The sequence below is a fragment of the Tamandua tetradactyla genome, chromosome 4 (genome assembly GCF_023851605.1).
Source record: "Tamandua tetradactyla isolate mTamTet1 chromosome 4, mTamTet1.pri, whole genome shotgun sequence".
In the NCBI taxonomy this organism is placed as follows: Eukaryota; Metazoa; Chordata; class Mammalia; order Pilosa; family Myrmecophagidae; genus Tamandua; species Tamandua tetradactyla.
In genome coordinates, this window is record NC_135330.1 from 169,395,434 (window position 1) to 169,410,196 (window position 14,763).

Here is a 14,763-nt window from a genome sequence, read left to right on the forward strand (position 1 = left end):
GATTTGTCTCCTTCCTAGCTCTCCACCTTATACTAGTCCCTTCCTTGTATATTGTTTCAGTCACATTGACTTTCTGGAACACCCCAAGCTTTGATGGTACTTCAGGGACTTTGGATCAGATAATATATGTACATATTCAGGTTGAAATACTCTTGCTTATATTTTACATGAATGACTTTAATATTTCATATCTTGGCTTAAATGTCATATCTTCAAGACAAGATACTCTAACATTGTCGTTGAGGTTGAATCTCTACATACTACCCATGGACTTTGTGATTTTTTTTTGTTGTTATTATACGTTCAGTTTTTTCCTCAGTGTTTTATTATGAAAAATTTCAGCCATGCAGCATTTGAAATAATTTTGCAGTGAATACTTGTATTACAACATGTTTCCATTATTAACATTTTAGTTTTTGCTTCATCATATATCTATCTTGTTTATTCATCTTTTTTTTGTTATATTCATCTTGTTTTATTATATTTCAAAGTAAATTGCAGATACCAGTATACAGCCTAGTAAAAATACTTCAACATGTGTATCATTAACCAGAGTTGAATATTTTGTATACAGTTTTGATATTTTGATGCAGAACTCAAGTCTGCATTTGCTGATTTTGACATTGAACATACTTATGTAACCTAAAACCCATGAAAATATCTAATATTGCTATCACCCTAGAAAGTTCTCTTTTCACACATCAACTCCTGTTCTTAGTCCTGGAAGTAACTAGTTCTAAATTTTTATGAAAAATTGAGATAAAATTCACATACTATAAAATTCACTGTTTTGAAGTATGCAATTCAGTGGTTTTTAGAATATTCACAAGCTTGTACAACCATCACCACTATCCAGAGTACTTGCATCACCCCAAAAGAAACTCTTTGCCCTTTGGCAATCACTCCCTATATCCCCCATCACACAGCTCTGGCAACCACTAATCTGCCTTCTTTCTCCTTGTATTTGCCTAATCTGTATATATGATACAAATGGGGTCATACAATATACGGTCTTTTAGTTCTGGCACTTTCACTTAGCGTAATTTTACTTTCAAGGTTTATCCCCTGTTGTAGCATGTATCAGTGCTTCTATCCTTTTTGTATGTTTCTTTTAGTATTTCATTCCTTTTTATGACTGAACACTATACCATTGTTTGGTTATACTACATTTCGTTTATAAATTAGTTGATGGGCATTTACATTGTTTCCACTTTTTAGCTTTTATGAATAATACTATGAACATTTATGTACGAGTTTTTGTATGAACCTGCTGTTATTTCTCCTGGGTGTATACCACGGAATGGAATTGTTGGGTTGTGTGGTAACTCTGTGTTAAACTTTTTGAGGAACTGCCAAACTCTTTACCAGAGCAACTGCACTATTTTAGATTCTCACCAGCAATGTATGAGCATTCCAGTTTTCTTTACATCCCCACTGGCACTTGTTATTATGTATCTTTTTTATTACAGCCATCCTGGTGGTTAAGTGGTTGCTCTTCTAAATATAAGGTTTGCCTGCTCTTCAGTTCCATACAAATGGGATCGTACGTTGTTATTGCTGAAGATTTCTTCCATACAGATAAAGTATTTGAAATTTACTGATAATATTCCGTGAAACAGTGATTTGTTCTTTTTTATTGCTAAGTAACGTTCCATTATATAACTTTGTTTTTTTCTTTTTCCTGTTAATAACCTACCTGGGTTCTTTTCTGTTCTGGTTATTATAAATTTTATGAACAAAACTATAATATTTGCAATATTGTACTATTGTACATCCTTATACAAATCTTTTTCTCAATACCTGTATTCATTTCTCTTGGTTAAATATCAAGTAGTGGAATTATTGGGTCCTAAAGTAGGTAGATAAAAATTTGGTTTTATAAAAATCTTTTTTCTAGCGGTAAAACTGCTTTATATACCTACAAAAGAATCATAGTAGTTTTGCATCTCCTCAACCACTTGTTATTGTTGGCTTTAAAATTTTAAAATTTTGTCATTTTTAGAGGTGAATAGTGGTTTTTCATTGTAGTTTTAATTTGCCTTTCCCTAATGACTAATGATGTTGAGCATCATTTCTTGAGAATTGTTTTATCATTCCTACATCATCTTTAGGGAAGTGTCTGTTGAAGTCTTTAGTGGGCTTTTTGTTTTCTAATTGGATTATTTTATAGTAACTTTTTTTCATTATTATAAGAGTTGTAGATTTGTAGAAAAATCATGCAGAAAGTACAAAGTTCTCAGATAACCCCCTTCACATCTACAGTTTTTCCTGTTAATACATTGCATTAGTGTGGTATTTTTGTTGCAATTGATTAGATAATATTATAATAATTATACTATTTACTGTAGTCCATAGTTTATGTTAGGATTCACTGCATTGTGCGGTGCAGTTCTATCATTTTTAAAAATATCTTTTTCTAATAACACATGTACAATCTAAAATTTCTCCTCTTAACCACTTTAGGTAATTCAGTGGTGTTAAAAACATTTACAGTGTTGTGTTACTATCCCGACCATCCAATACTAAAACTTTAATCTCTCCAAACAGAAACTCTGTCCGAATTAAGTATTAACTCCCCATTCCTTATCCCCACCCTGGCTCCTGGTAACCTGTATGCTTGTTTCTGACTCTAAAAATTCACATTTTCTAATTGTTTCATATTAATGAGATCACACAGTATCTGCCCCCTTCGTCTGGCTTATTTCATTCACCACGATGTCTTTAACAAGGTTCATCTATGTTATTCTATGTTCTATGTATTAGAACCTCTTTCTTTTTATGGTTGAATAATGCATAAGAGTAGCCTTCAGAATAGCCTCTTGTCTCCATTTGAACTCACTCAGCCACTGATATCTCATTTGTTAGAATTATTTTCCCCCATTTGGTCAGAAAGGCATTGTTGATCCCATGGTATCAGGGCCAGGCTGATCTCTGGAAGTCATCTGCCATGCAGACAAGGGAGACTTTTATCCCTGTATTTTCTGTCCCATGTAGAGGAGAGGGTGATGATTTTACTTGTAGAGTTGGTCTTAGAGAGAGAGAAGATATATTTGAGCAGCAAAAGGGGTCCTCTGGAAGTAACTCTAAGTCATAACTATAGGGAGGCTGAACTTCTCTGCTACATAAATAAGCTTCACAAGAGCATGCCTCATGATCAAGGGTTTGGCCTATGCATTTGGGAGTCCCTAATATTAAAGACAGTATCAGGGGTTTCCCTGGTGATAAAGTTTAATAGTTCCATATTTTTTCTCCCATCCCTCAAGGGACTTTGCCAGTACTTTTTAATTATCTGCTCAATGTACTCTGGGATGTATCTGAACATTTTATCAAGCTATACAGAATTACAAGCCAAGCCATCAAGGAATGCTTGCTCTTGATTGAATCTTTTTTTCCTTCTTCCAGTTCCTGACACCCCTTATTAGAGTGGCAGGGACACAAAGTTGAGACAGAGATGAAGGGACAGTTTGATATAATTTAAAATCATCTGTGTGGAATATTCTTTTCTCTCATCTTCAAATGACCAATTCTTTGTTTGTCTGAAAGTTAATTACTTATTTAGCATGTTAGATTAAGGATTAATAACCATAAGTCATCAACTTCTGCCAGTTTTCCCCCTTCCCCTAGCCGTTCTAAATGTGTCTTGTTAGATTGTTATCAGGGACTCTTGCCTTCTTAGATTACATGTATTCATAGGTCTAAGGTTGTATTCCTTCCTAATTTTTGGAACCGCATTGTTTCTGCCCTATTATATATTGCCTTATTTCTGATTTATCATTTGTTCTGAACATATGTTTCTTTTTGGCAAATTATTTTATGCATTGTGCTTCTCCAACTTGTGAGCAAGAACAATTTACCAGACTTATTTTAAATCTTATAAATCACAGTTATGGCCCAGGGTCATCCATAGCTAATGACTTCTGCTCATTCTTCATAATCTCATTTAAGTGACCCTTCATGAGATGCTTAATCAGTTTTTTCACTCTGCTTTCTTATGATCTTTTTCTCTTCTGCATCCTCAGTGATAGAATTATTTGAGTACTTTCACTCACTTTTCCTAGATCATAAGATTTCCAAGTATGGATTGTGTTATTTATCTTTCTTCTTCTCACAATACTTAGAATTGTTTTTGATATTAAAGAAGGCAGAAATCTACCCCCCATAAAACATAACAATCATCCAAATGTGAGGAAAGATTAGGGTGGGCCATGGTGGCTCAGCAGGCAGAGTTCTCGCCTGCCATGCCAGAGACCCAGGTTTAATTCCTGGTAACTGTCCATTTAAAAAAAAAACATTGAGGAAAGATCAGTGCTCATTAAATGTTTTAAAATATTGCATTGGTTATGAGACACTCCGGAAGCAAGTGACATTTTAACAGAGGTGAAGTTAAGAGTGATGTTTTGTGGTTTAGGGCACAAAAGGTCTGTAACATTTGGCCCTCTCTTCCCTTTTCCTCTAAGGATTCTATAGCTAGTTTTTAGTGGTATTAGAGCATTGCAGGCCTGGAAAGGTCTGTTAAGGTCTCATTGATCTTTCTTAAGACCATAAACAAATGGTCTCAGATATAAGTATCTTCATCTTGTTCTCAAAAAAACACCTAAAGAAGATTTTATCTTTTCTTCATAAATCATTATAGATTACACCTACTGTCAAAAATTTTACTTTATAACAACTAGTCTAAATATTCGGTGTTGTAAATAAGGACTTCAATATTTTATTTTTTCTTATAAAAATCTAATTGGAAATGTGCTTTGTTTTGGGTTTTGCTTTATATTTTCACAATACCTTCTAGTCTAGGCATTCACTGTTGAATGTATGGAATAGTACAGTAGCTTTTCAGTTAATAGTACAGTAGCTTCAGCCTGTAATATAATAGCCACTATTTGTTTTTTTTCCCAGTACCATCATGTCAGTTATTGGTGATGAAAGTTGTAGGAATTCCCTGGTGGCTTTTCAGATGAACATACCTCAAATAGCTATCAATCACTACTTCTGAAGGAGGGAATTCAAATTGATATGTATGAAAACATGCAGTTTTGGGGAAATCATACATTTGTGTGTGTGTATGAATTCTCCCTTAGTGCTTGTATCTTCAGTTAATGCTATAGCTAGGATTCAGGTTTTTGAATCCACTATCAAATTTTAATTTTAGCTTTTATTTCATTATTGGAGTAATGTTTATGGGAAAAAATAGTCTTTTCCTTTTAAAATGAATTCATCCCCTTATTTTAAAAATATACATAGATCAGTACACTGGTGTCATTTTCTTAACTCTATAGAAAGCAACTTTTAAGTAAATTAGTTATTACCTACTGCATTATTGAACATGTGGTCACTTGTCATGTTCATATATCCAAATGATCAAAGTCTGAACTTCTGTCTAATTCTTCCCTGCTGTTAGGCTACCCTGTCATGATCAAGGCCTCAGCAGGTGGTGGTGGGAAAGGCATGCGGATTGCTTGGAATGATGAAGAGACCAGGTGAGTTGCTGTCCAAAATAATAGTTTTGATGAAAATTGCAGCCTTAGAGTTATATTAAACTGACAAGTAAACAGATAGCAGAGGCATAATGTAATTACTTTAATCATATAAATTTTGCTCCTTGGCATGAAAAAGTTAAATTTATGCAGAAAAATTCCTTATTTATATTTTGGTGGTGATGTTATCCTATTATAGAAAGGTTTTTTACTTTCTTAAACATTAATGAAGGATTTTCTTTTTTTTTACTGTGTATATATTTTTAAAATTACATTATCAATTAATTGATTTCAAGCAGTAGTTACTAATATTTGGTTGTATAATTTTGAATATAATCTCATCGTTTTAACTAAATATATATATTTAAAGAAGTGATAACTTCATTGGAAGTTTATGTATTACCTCAGTATGTGTTTGTTTTCCTTTGCTAATTTGTAGGAGTAGTGAATTATATTGAGAGTTTTATAGTATGAAATAAATTTTCATTGTGAATTAGAAATTATGTCCTTGATATGGAATGTACCCTTTTAAAAATTTAAAACACCTTCTTATTACTCATTTTAGAAATCAAAATAACTTATAATATGTAAAATTAAAAAAAATCTATTGCATTGATAACATAATAGTGATTAGAAAAGAACTGCTTAAAAATCTCCCTAAAACAAACTGGTTTGAAGGGACTTTATTCAGAAGATTTATTCTCTACAAATCTTTAGGCTTGATAGTGAGAGATGTAGGTCTCATTTTTGGATGCAGGAGAAGAAAAAAATTCACTGAAATATTGTTAATGTTGTCTTTCTTATCCTCCCTCTGACCTGAATAATTTGGTCCTCGAAGTGGTTAATTCTTTAAGCTTTATTCCTTCTTCCCTCTCTCCTTGCCTCCTTCCTTCTTTCCTATTTTCTTAGTGATGTTTTCCTGAGCTTAAAAAAAACCTGAGGGGCTATGAGAATGCCTCTCTATAAGCTTTTTTTTTTGGTACCAGTTTCTTTATAAACTACTTACTTAAAAGGTGATGTTCGTATTGTTGGTCATATGCCACATAAGTAGACCTTTTAGTTACATAATTGATGAAAGTAGGGTTTTGAATAGTGAATGCTACCTTTATTTTATTGGGGGGGGGGAACAACAGTAAAACATTTATTTTATTCAGGTGGTGCGTTTTAGGAGCCAGGTGTTTTCCCCACTTGATAGTTTAGCATCTAGTTGTGGTTCTAATTAGAGCCATGATAAATATAAGTTGAGACAAAAGGGATGGATTTAGGAGAAAATTGAAGATGAAACATGAAATGGGGCAGTTGTTGGCATAAGTGACAGGTGAAATAAACAAAGATGTGGTTTAGGGAACATGGATGACATCAAGTATAGTCAGTGTTAGAGAAAATAGTTCAAAGAAGGCTGATAGAGTAAGTCTAGCTTAGGGACAGAGATTTGAAGTGGTTATTATGAAAGTTGTCCAGTACAGTGGAATCCAAACCTAACTCAGATTTAGGTTTTAAAGTTAACAAGTAAGGTGAATATATCTTAGCGGCAGTTTTAGCCTTACAATCTTAATGAAAGAACCATGTTAGAGAACAGCATAGGTGATTTTAACTTAAAAGAAAAAAGGCTTATATCACCATTGTTTCTTTTGTTGAGCATCAGGTAAAGTAATTGGCTTGTGTTATCGGTGGTTGATATATGACAAATACAGAGCCTTTGAACACTGAAACAACTTTTATTGTGGCACTGATACCAGATGTTGACTAAGGTAACGTTAGATTCTCTTCTCCCATCTTCTTGTTTATTCAGAGAATAAACTCATTGCATGGATTTGCACTATTTTTTGAGAAACAATTGTGAGGCACGCATTGTTCTAGCTATATAACAATGAAGCAAACAGCCTCCCCAAATCCTTCTACATGGTGTTTACATTTTAGAAAAGGGTTCTTAACTTTGAATCCACAAGTCCATAGAATACAGGGGAGGTCCATTGACTAGGATGGGGAAAATAACATTATAGCTTTGGATTCCAGGATTCCAAAGGCAGTTGTTCCCAAACCAAGGCAAAAACTGTATTTATGACCCAGTCTCAGAAGTCACACAGGTTCACCTCCACCATAATCTGTTGATTACTAGTGAACACAAGCTCTTAAATTCAAAGAAGGGGAATTAGACTCCACTTCTTCATGAAGGAGTGCCAAGATTCATGGAAAAATACATGAAATTAGACATACTGTTTAGGCTGTCATTGGAAAATACAGTCTGTTATAGCCTTTTTAAAAAAATCTTTTTTTGAAAAATATTGAAAACTATAACATATATACAAAGCAAAGAAAGAAAAAAAGCAATAAGTTTCAAAGCATAAATTAACAAGTAGTTACAGGACAGATCCCAGAGTTTGTCATGGGCTGCCATTCCATCATCTCAGATTTTTCATTCTAGCTACTCCAAAACACTGGAGGCTAAAAAGAATATTAACAATGATTCAGTGGCCAGACTCATTTGTTAAATGCCATTTTCTCTGGAATACTTCATCCTTCTCCTTTAATCTTTCTCCTACTCTGTAGGGATCTTTGGGCAGTGCCTGTTCTGACTTTTTCATGTTGAGAAGAGGTGTCCACACTAGGATAGGGGGATGAAATTGATGATTTTGGAGAGAATGGTCCTGCTGTGTTTCAGGATTTACAGGAAGTTATATATTTCAGGAAGGCAAACCTATTGCATAAAACCTTTATAGAGTCTCAGTTCAAGCCATAGGTGTTCTTAAGAGTCAACAGGAATGATGTTGATTGGAATATAGCAAACCATGCAGTTAGCACTATGTAACTGAAGCTTGCAAAGAGAAGCCTCCAGACTCTCTTGACTCCATTTGATCTCTCTTGGCCACAGATGCCTTAATTTATTACACTTCTTTCTCCCTTTTTGGTCAGAAAGGCATGATAGATTCCACAGACTCATCCCTGGGGTGAGGCTTCCTGGCAGCAACTCTTAGGCCTATTATGGATTGCCTTAGCTTCTCCCTTAAAGAAAGAAGTTTCATAAGGGCAAGACTCAAAATCCAGGTATTAGCTATTTTGGGGGGAGTTCCTAATGGTTGAGAAGGTACCTGGAGTTTCCCAGATGTGAGAGTTTAATAATAAGCCCACCACAGTCTGAGATGTATCCTGGTATTATATTAACCTCCTGTTCTGAACTCTAGGAGTTTGTGTTGTTTAAATGAGCTATCCAGAGAGGTTGATTTGGATTATGTGCTACACAAAATGTAGGTTCCAGACATAATCTCTTTGCCTTTGGTCTTATACAGTAGCTGAAGGTCTAGAGTACATATAATGTCACCTTTTAACCTGCATTCAAATTTACCTTAGACATAGCTGGATTGACTTTGTTTTTGAGGCCTGATCTCTTTTTTGGTTACTTTAACTATTGTTATCTATTGGTGTGCTAACTTTCAGGCTGAAGCACTCCATTTCTGGGTCTTAGGTATCACAGAATTACTCAAAGTTCCAAGGAAATACTAGCTGATACACATATAGCTCAATGTTTTAGAATCTGGAAATACATTTACAAATTCAGACTAAATGTAGCTACTTACAATCTAGGTGCCCATTATTATTTTTTTAAGTATATTCTAAGAGAGACCTTAGCATATTTGTTGTTTTGTTACTGGCTTTTTTTTTTTTCATGGGCAGGCACTGGGAATCGAACCCAGGTCTCCAGCATGGCAGGCGAGAACTCTGCCTGCTGAGCCACCCTGGCCCTCCCTCTGGCTTATATTGCACAGCATATTGTCCCCAAGATCTGTTCAGTTTGCTGCGTGCCTCTCAGCATTCCTCTCTTCTGTAGCTACCCCACACTCCATCATATAAGTGTATCATCGTTTGCCATTATGCTTCCTAGTCATTGTATCCTTCGGCTCCCTCCATCTATTGGGTATCATGGATAATGTCCATAATAAGCAAACCATGTCTTACACTATTGGCAGTAGTGTGCATTTTAGTTTTCATCTTATATCCCTGTATTCCCCTATATACCATTGACTCCTTGTCTCTATCGAACCATTGAAGTAGTTCATGTGAGAACTTAATTTATAATTGTAAATTTAATTATTGGGATACATGGCACTATACATCCTTTTCAGTCATATTCACCTTCAATATGGCAGTGTTGGTTACATATCCACTAATTAATTTTCATTTCTATCCATTCCCTTGCATTTAGATTCAGCCTCTTTGGGGACCCTTTCCTCTGTCTCTAGCTTTTGTGTACCTCTAGGTCTACTATATTCTACCATGTACCCTCTGAGATTACCTTTACCAGAGTCAGAAAAGCAGAATCATATAGTTCCTGGAATCATTCAGCATCTGTCCTCTTGTTTCTGACTTACTTCACTCAGCGTTATGTCCTTAAATTTCATCCACATTGTCATTATGCTTCAGGATCTTATTTCATCTTACTGCTGCATAATATTTCATTGTATGGATATATCACATTTTGTTTATCCATTTGTCTGTTGATGGACACTTGGATTGTTTCCATCTTTTGGCAATTGGAAATAGTTCCGCTGTGAACATCAGGGTGCAAATGCCTGTCTGTGTCATTGCCCTCAGCAGCGCTGGGTGTATATCAAATCATGGTTTGGTGGGTCACAGGGCAAATCCATATTCAGTTTTCTGAGGAATCCCCAAACTGACTTCCACAGTAGCTGCATCATTAAACATTCCCACTAATGGTGAATAAGTGTTCCTATTTCTCCACATCGTCTCCAACTTTTGTAGTTTTCTGTTTGTTTAATAGCAGTCATTGTTATAGCTGTGAGGTGATATCTCATTGTCATCTTAATTTCCATTTACCTTATAGCTAATAAAAATGAACATCTCTTCATGTGGTTTCTTAGCCATCTCTATTTGCTCTTCAAAAAAGTGTCTATTCACCTCTACTCATTTTACAACTAGGTTGTTCTTTTTTTGTTGTATAATTTCTTCTGTATACAGGATATTAAGCCTTTATCTATGTGGTTTCCAAATATTTTCTCTCATTGAGTTGGCTGCCTCTTCATTTTTTTGATACCGAAGCTTTTGATCTTAAGGATTTCCCATTTGTCTATTTTTTTTCTTTTGGTGCTTGTGCTTTAGGTGTAAAGTTTAAGAAGCTACCTCCTTTAGCTAGATCTTGAAGATGCTTCCCTATATTTTCTTAGGAGTTCTATGGTGTTGTCTCTTACATTTAGGTCTTTGATCCATTAGGAAATAATTTTTGTATAGGGTGTAAAGAAAGGGTCATTTTTCATTGTTTTGGCTATTGGTATCCAATTCTCCCATGCCCATTTATTGAGAAGAGTATTCTGTCCCAGTTCAGTGGGTTTGGGGGCCTTATTGAAGATCAGTTGCCCATCTATTTGGTTGTCTATTTCTGTACTCTCAATTCAGTTCCGTTGGTCAGTACTTCTTTCATTGTGTCAGTACCATGCTGTTTTGACCACTGTGGCTTTATAGTAAGTTTTAAAGTCAGGAAGTGATTGTCCTCCCACTTTGCTCTTGTTTTTTAGGGTATCTTTCCTTTCAAATAAATTTAATAACCAGCTTTTCAGTGTCTTCAAAATTGTTTGTTGGGATTTTGATAATTATTCAGCCTTTCTATCCATAAGCATGGAATGTCTTTTCATCTATTTGTCATTTTTTATTTCTTTTAGCAGTGTTTTGTAATTTTCTGTATGTAAGTCTTTGACATTCTTTGTTAGACTTATTTCTATATACCTGATTCTTTTGGTTGCTTTTTTTTTTTTTTTTAATCATTTCACCTCAGCTAACAAAGTGAATGGCTGCTTTTAATTTCTTTTCTTTTCTTTCTTTCTTATTTTTTTTTTAACAGAACAACATACAAACACAAACGTTCTTAACATATGAACATTCCATACTTGGTGTGTAATCAGTGGCTCATAATATAATCACATAGTTGTATATTCATCACCATGATCATTTCTTAGAACGTTTGCACCCCTCCAGAAAAAGAAATAAAAGAAAAAATAAAATACTCATACATACCATGCTCCTTACCCCTCCCTCTCATTGAGCCCTGGTATTTCTATCTACCAACATATTTTAACCTTTGTTCCCCCTATTTTTTTTCTATACCCTTTACCACTCACTTTCATTGATTACTAGTATTTCAGTCTACTCAATTTATTTTAACATTTGTTCCCCCTGTTATTTATTTATTCTTAATCTGTCTTTTTTACTCATCTATCCATACCATAGATGAAAGGAGCATCAGACACAAGGTTTTCACTCACACAGTCACTTTGTGAATGCTACATCATTATACAATCATCTTCAAGAAACATGGCTACTGGAATACAGCTCCTCAGTTTCAGGCACTTCCCTCTAGCCTCTCTAATACACCTTAAACTACAAAGGGAATATCTATATAATGTATAAAAATAACCTCCAGGATAACCTCTCAACTCTGAAATCTCTCACTCACTGACATTTTATTTTGTCTCATTTTTTTCTTCATCCTTTTGGTCAAGAAGGTTTCTCAATCTCTTAATACTGAGTGCTAACTCATTCTAGGATTCCTGTCCCACATTGCCAGGGAAGTTTACACTCCTGGGAGTCATGTCCCACTTAGAGAGGGTGAGGGCAGTGAGTTTGCTTGCCGTGCTGGCTGAGAGAGAGATAGGCCACATCTCTGAGCAACCAAAGAGGTTCTCTGGGGTGACTCTTAGGCCTAATTTTTAGTAGGCTTAGCCTATCCTTTGTGGGGATGAGTTTCATATGAACATACCCATGAGGGCTCGGCTTATTGATTTGGTTGTCCCCATTGCTTGTGAGAATATCAGAAATTCTCCAAATGGGGAAGTTGAATTTTCCCTCCTTTCTCCCCATTCCCCCAAGAGGACTTTGCAAATGCTTCTTTATTCATTGTTCAAATCACTCTAAGATTTATCCAGACATCACACTGGACAAACTACAAAATCTCACGGCCTGTTCAAGGTTCCATGTACTTATGGTAAGTTCAATTAACCTGTCCATATAAGTTATATTAGGAAATGCACTAGTTAAAATATCAATTTTGTACCAAATAAACATTTCTTGCTTTAGTCTCACACAGAAGTTGAAGTTTTAAAATATGAATGACCGTCTATTTTCAACACCCTGCAATATTGACATTCCCTTGTTCTTCCTCAAGCAAAAACATTTTTTTCATTTTTCCATTTAGTCACTTATCATTGTGCAGTGTAGGCATTCCTAGGTTATACCATCTTAGTCTTTATCGTCTATCTTTCCATCTGGTTTCATATGTGCCCCCAGCTCTCCTCCCTCTATCATTCTCACGTACAGCTTCATTCAGTGTACTTACATTATTGTGCTACAATCAGGTAATATTGTGCTATCCATTTCTGAATTTTTACAATCAATCCTGTTGTACAATCTGTATCCCTTCAGCTCCAATTACCTGATGTCTACCCTATTTCTAGCTCTTGATGACTTCTGTTCTTAACTGGAATTCTCCAAGTTCATTCATTAATGTTAGTTCATATCAGTGACACCGTACAGTATTTGTCCTTTTGTTTCTGGCTAATATCACTCAGCATAATGTCTTCAAGGTCCATCCATGTTGTTACATGCTTCATGACTTTATTCTGTTTTACAGCTGTGTAATATTCCGTTGTATGTATGTACCACAGCTTGTTTAGCCATGTCTGTTGATGGACATTTGGGTTTTTTCCATCTCTTAGTAATTGTAAATAATTCCACTGTAAATATTGGTGTGCAAATGTCTTTTTGTGTCCTTGCCCTCATATCCTCTGAATAGATACAATGATAGCAATGGTATTGCTAGATCATATGACAATTCTATACTTACTTCCTGAGGAACCACCAAACTGCCTACCACAGCAGTTGTACCATTTTACATTCCCACCCTCAGTGGATGAGTGTGTTTCTTTCTCTGCATCATCTCTAGCACTTGTCATTTTTTGTTTTATTGATAATGGCCATTCTGGTGGATATGAAATATCTCATTGTGGTTTTGATTTGCATTTTCCTAATTGCCAGGGAAGTTGAGCATCTTTTCATGTGCGTTTTAGCCATTTGTATTTCCTCTTCTGAGTAGTGTCTGTTCTTGTCTTTTTCATATTTCGTATATGGGTTGTCTTTTTGTTGTTGAGTTGAACAATCTTTTATATATTCTGGAAACTAGACCCTTATCTGATACGTTGTTTCCAAATATTGTCTCCCATTGTGTAGGCTGTCTTTTTACTTTCTTGGTTGCTATTTTGAATGGAATTGTTGCCTTAATTGTTTCCTATAGTGCTTGTGTATAGAAACATTACTGATTTTTGTACATTAATCTTGTAACCTGCCTCTTAGCTGAATTTATTTATTAGCTCAGGTAGCTTTACCATAGATGTCTTAGGGTATTCTAAATATAGGATCATGTCAGCTGCAAATAATGAAAGTTTTACTTCTTCCTTTCCTGTTTAAATGCCTTTTATTTATTTCTCCTGTCTAATTGCACCAGCTAGGATTTCTTGTACAATGTTGAATAATAGTGCTGACAGTGGGTGTCCTTATCTCATTCCCAATGTTAAGGGGAATGCTTTCAGTCTCTCACCATTAAGTATGATGCTGGCTATGGATTTTTTGTATATGCCCTTTATGATATTGAGAAGTTTCCTTCCGTTCCTATCTTTTAATATGTTTTTATTAGGAAAGGATGCTGGATTTTGTTGCATGCTCTTTTAGAATCAACTAATATGATCACATGATTTTTCTCTTTAGACTTGTTATTGTGCTGTATTATATTGGTTGATTTTCTTGTGTTGAGCCACCATTGCCTTCCTGGTATAAAACCCACTTGGTCATGATGTATAACTCTTTTAATATGTCATTGGATTCAATTTGATAGTATTTTGTTAAGAATTTTTACATCTGTGTTCATTAGGGAGATCAGTCGGTAGTTTTCCTTTCTTGTAGTATCTTTATCAGGTTTTGCTATAAGAGTGATATTAGCTTCATAAAATTAGTTAGTTACTGTTCCTTTTTCCTCGATTTTTTGGAAAAATTTGAGCAGGATTGTGGTTAGTTCTTTTTGGACTGTTTGGTAGAATTCCCCTTGAAGCCATGGTCCTGGGTTTTTCTTTGTGGGAAGATTTTTGGTTACTGATTGAATCTCTTTACTTGTAATTGGTTTGTTGAAATTTTCCATTTCTTAAGTCATTGTCGGTTGTTCACGTGTTTCTAGGAATCTGTCCATTTCATCTAAGTTTTCTAATTCATTGGCATAATACTGTTTATAATACTC

General features: G+C 35.0%; 1 protein-coding gene across 7 annotated transcripts in view; it reads left to right on the forward strand.

Annotated features, from left to right (window-relative positions):
- PCCA (propionyl-CoA carboxylase subunit alpha) overlaps positions 1 to 14,763 on the forward strand; it is a 626,991-nt gene that overhangs the window by 231,751 nt on the left and 380,477 nt on the right. For all 7 annotated transcript variants that reach the window (XM_077158591.1, XM_077158589.1, XM_077158590.1 and 4 more), the window contains one exon: positions 5,399 to 5,477. In XM_077158591.1, coding sequence (XP_077014706.1) covers positions 5,399 to 5,477 — 79 coding nt within the window. The remainder of the gene's footprint in view (positions 1 to 5,398; positions 5,478 to 14,763) is intronic.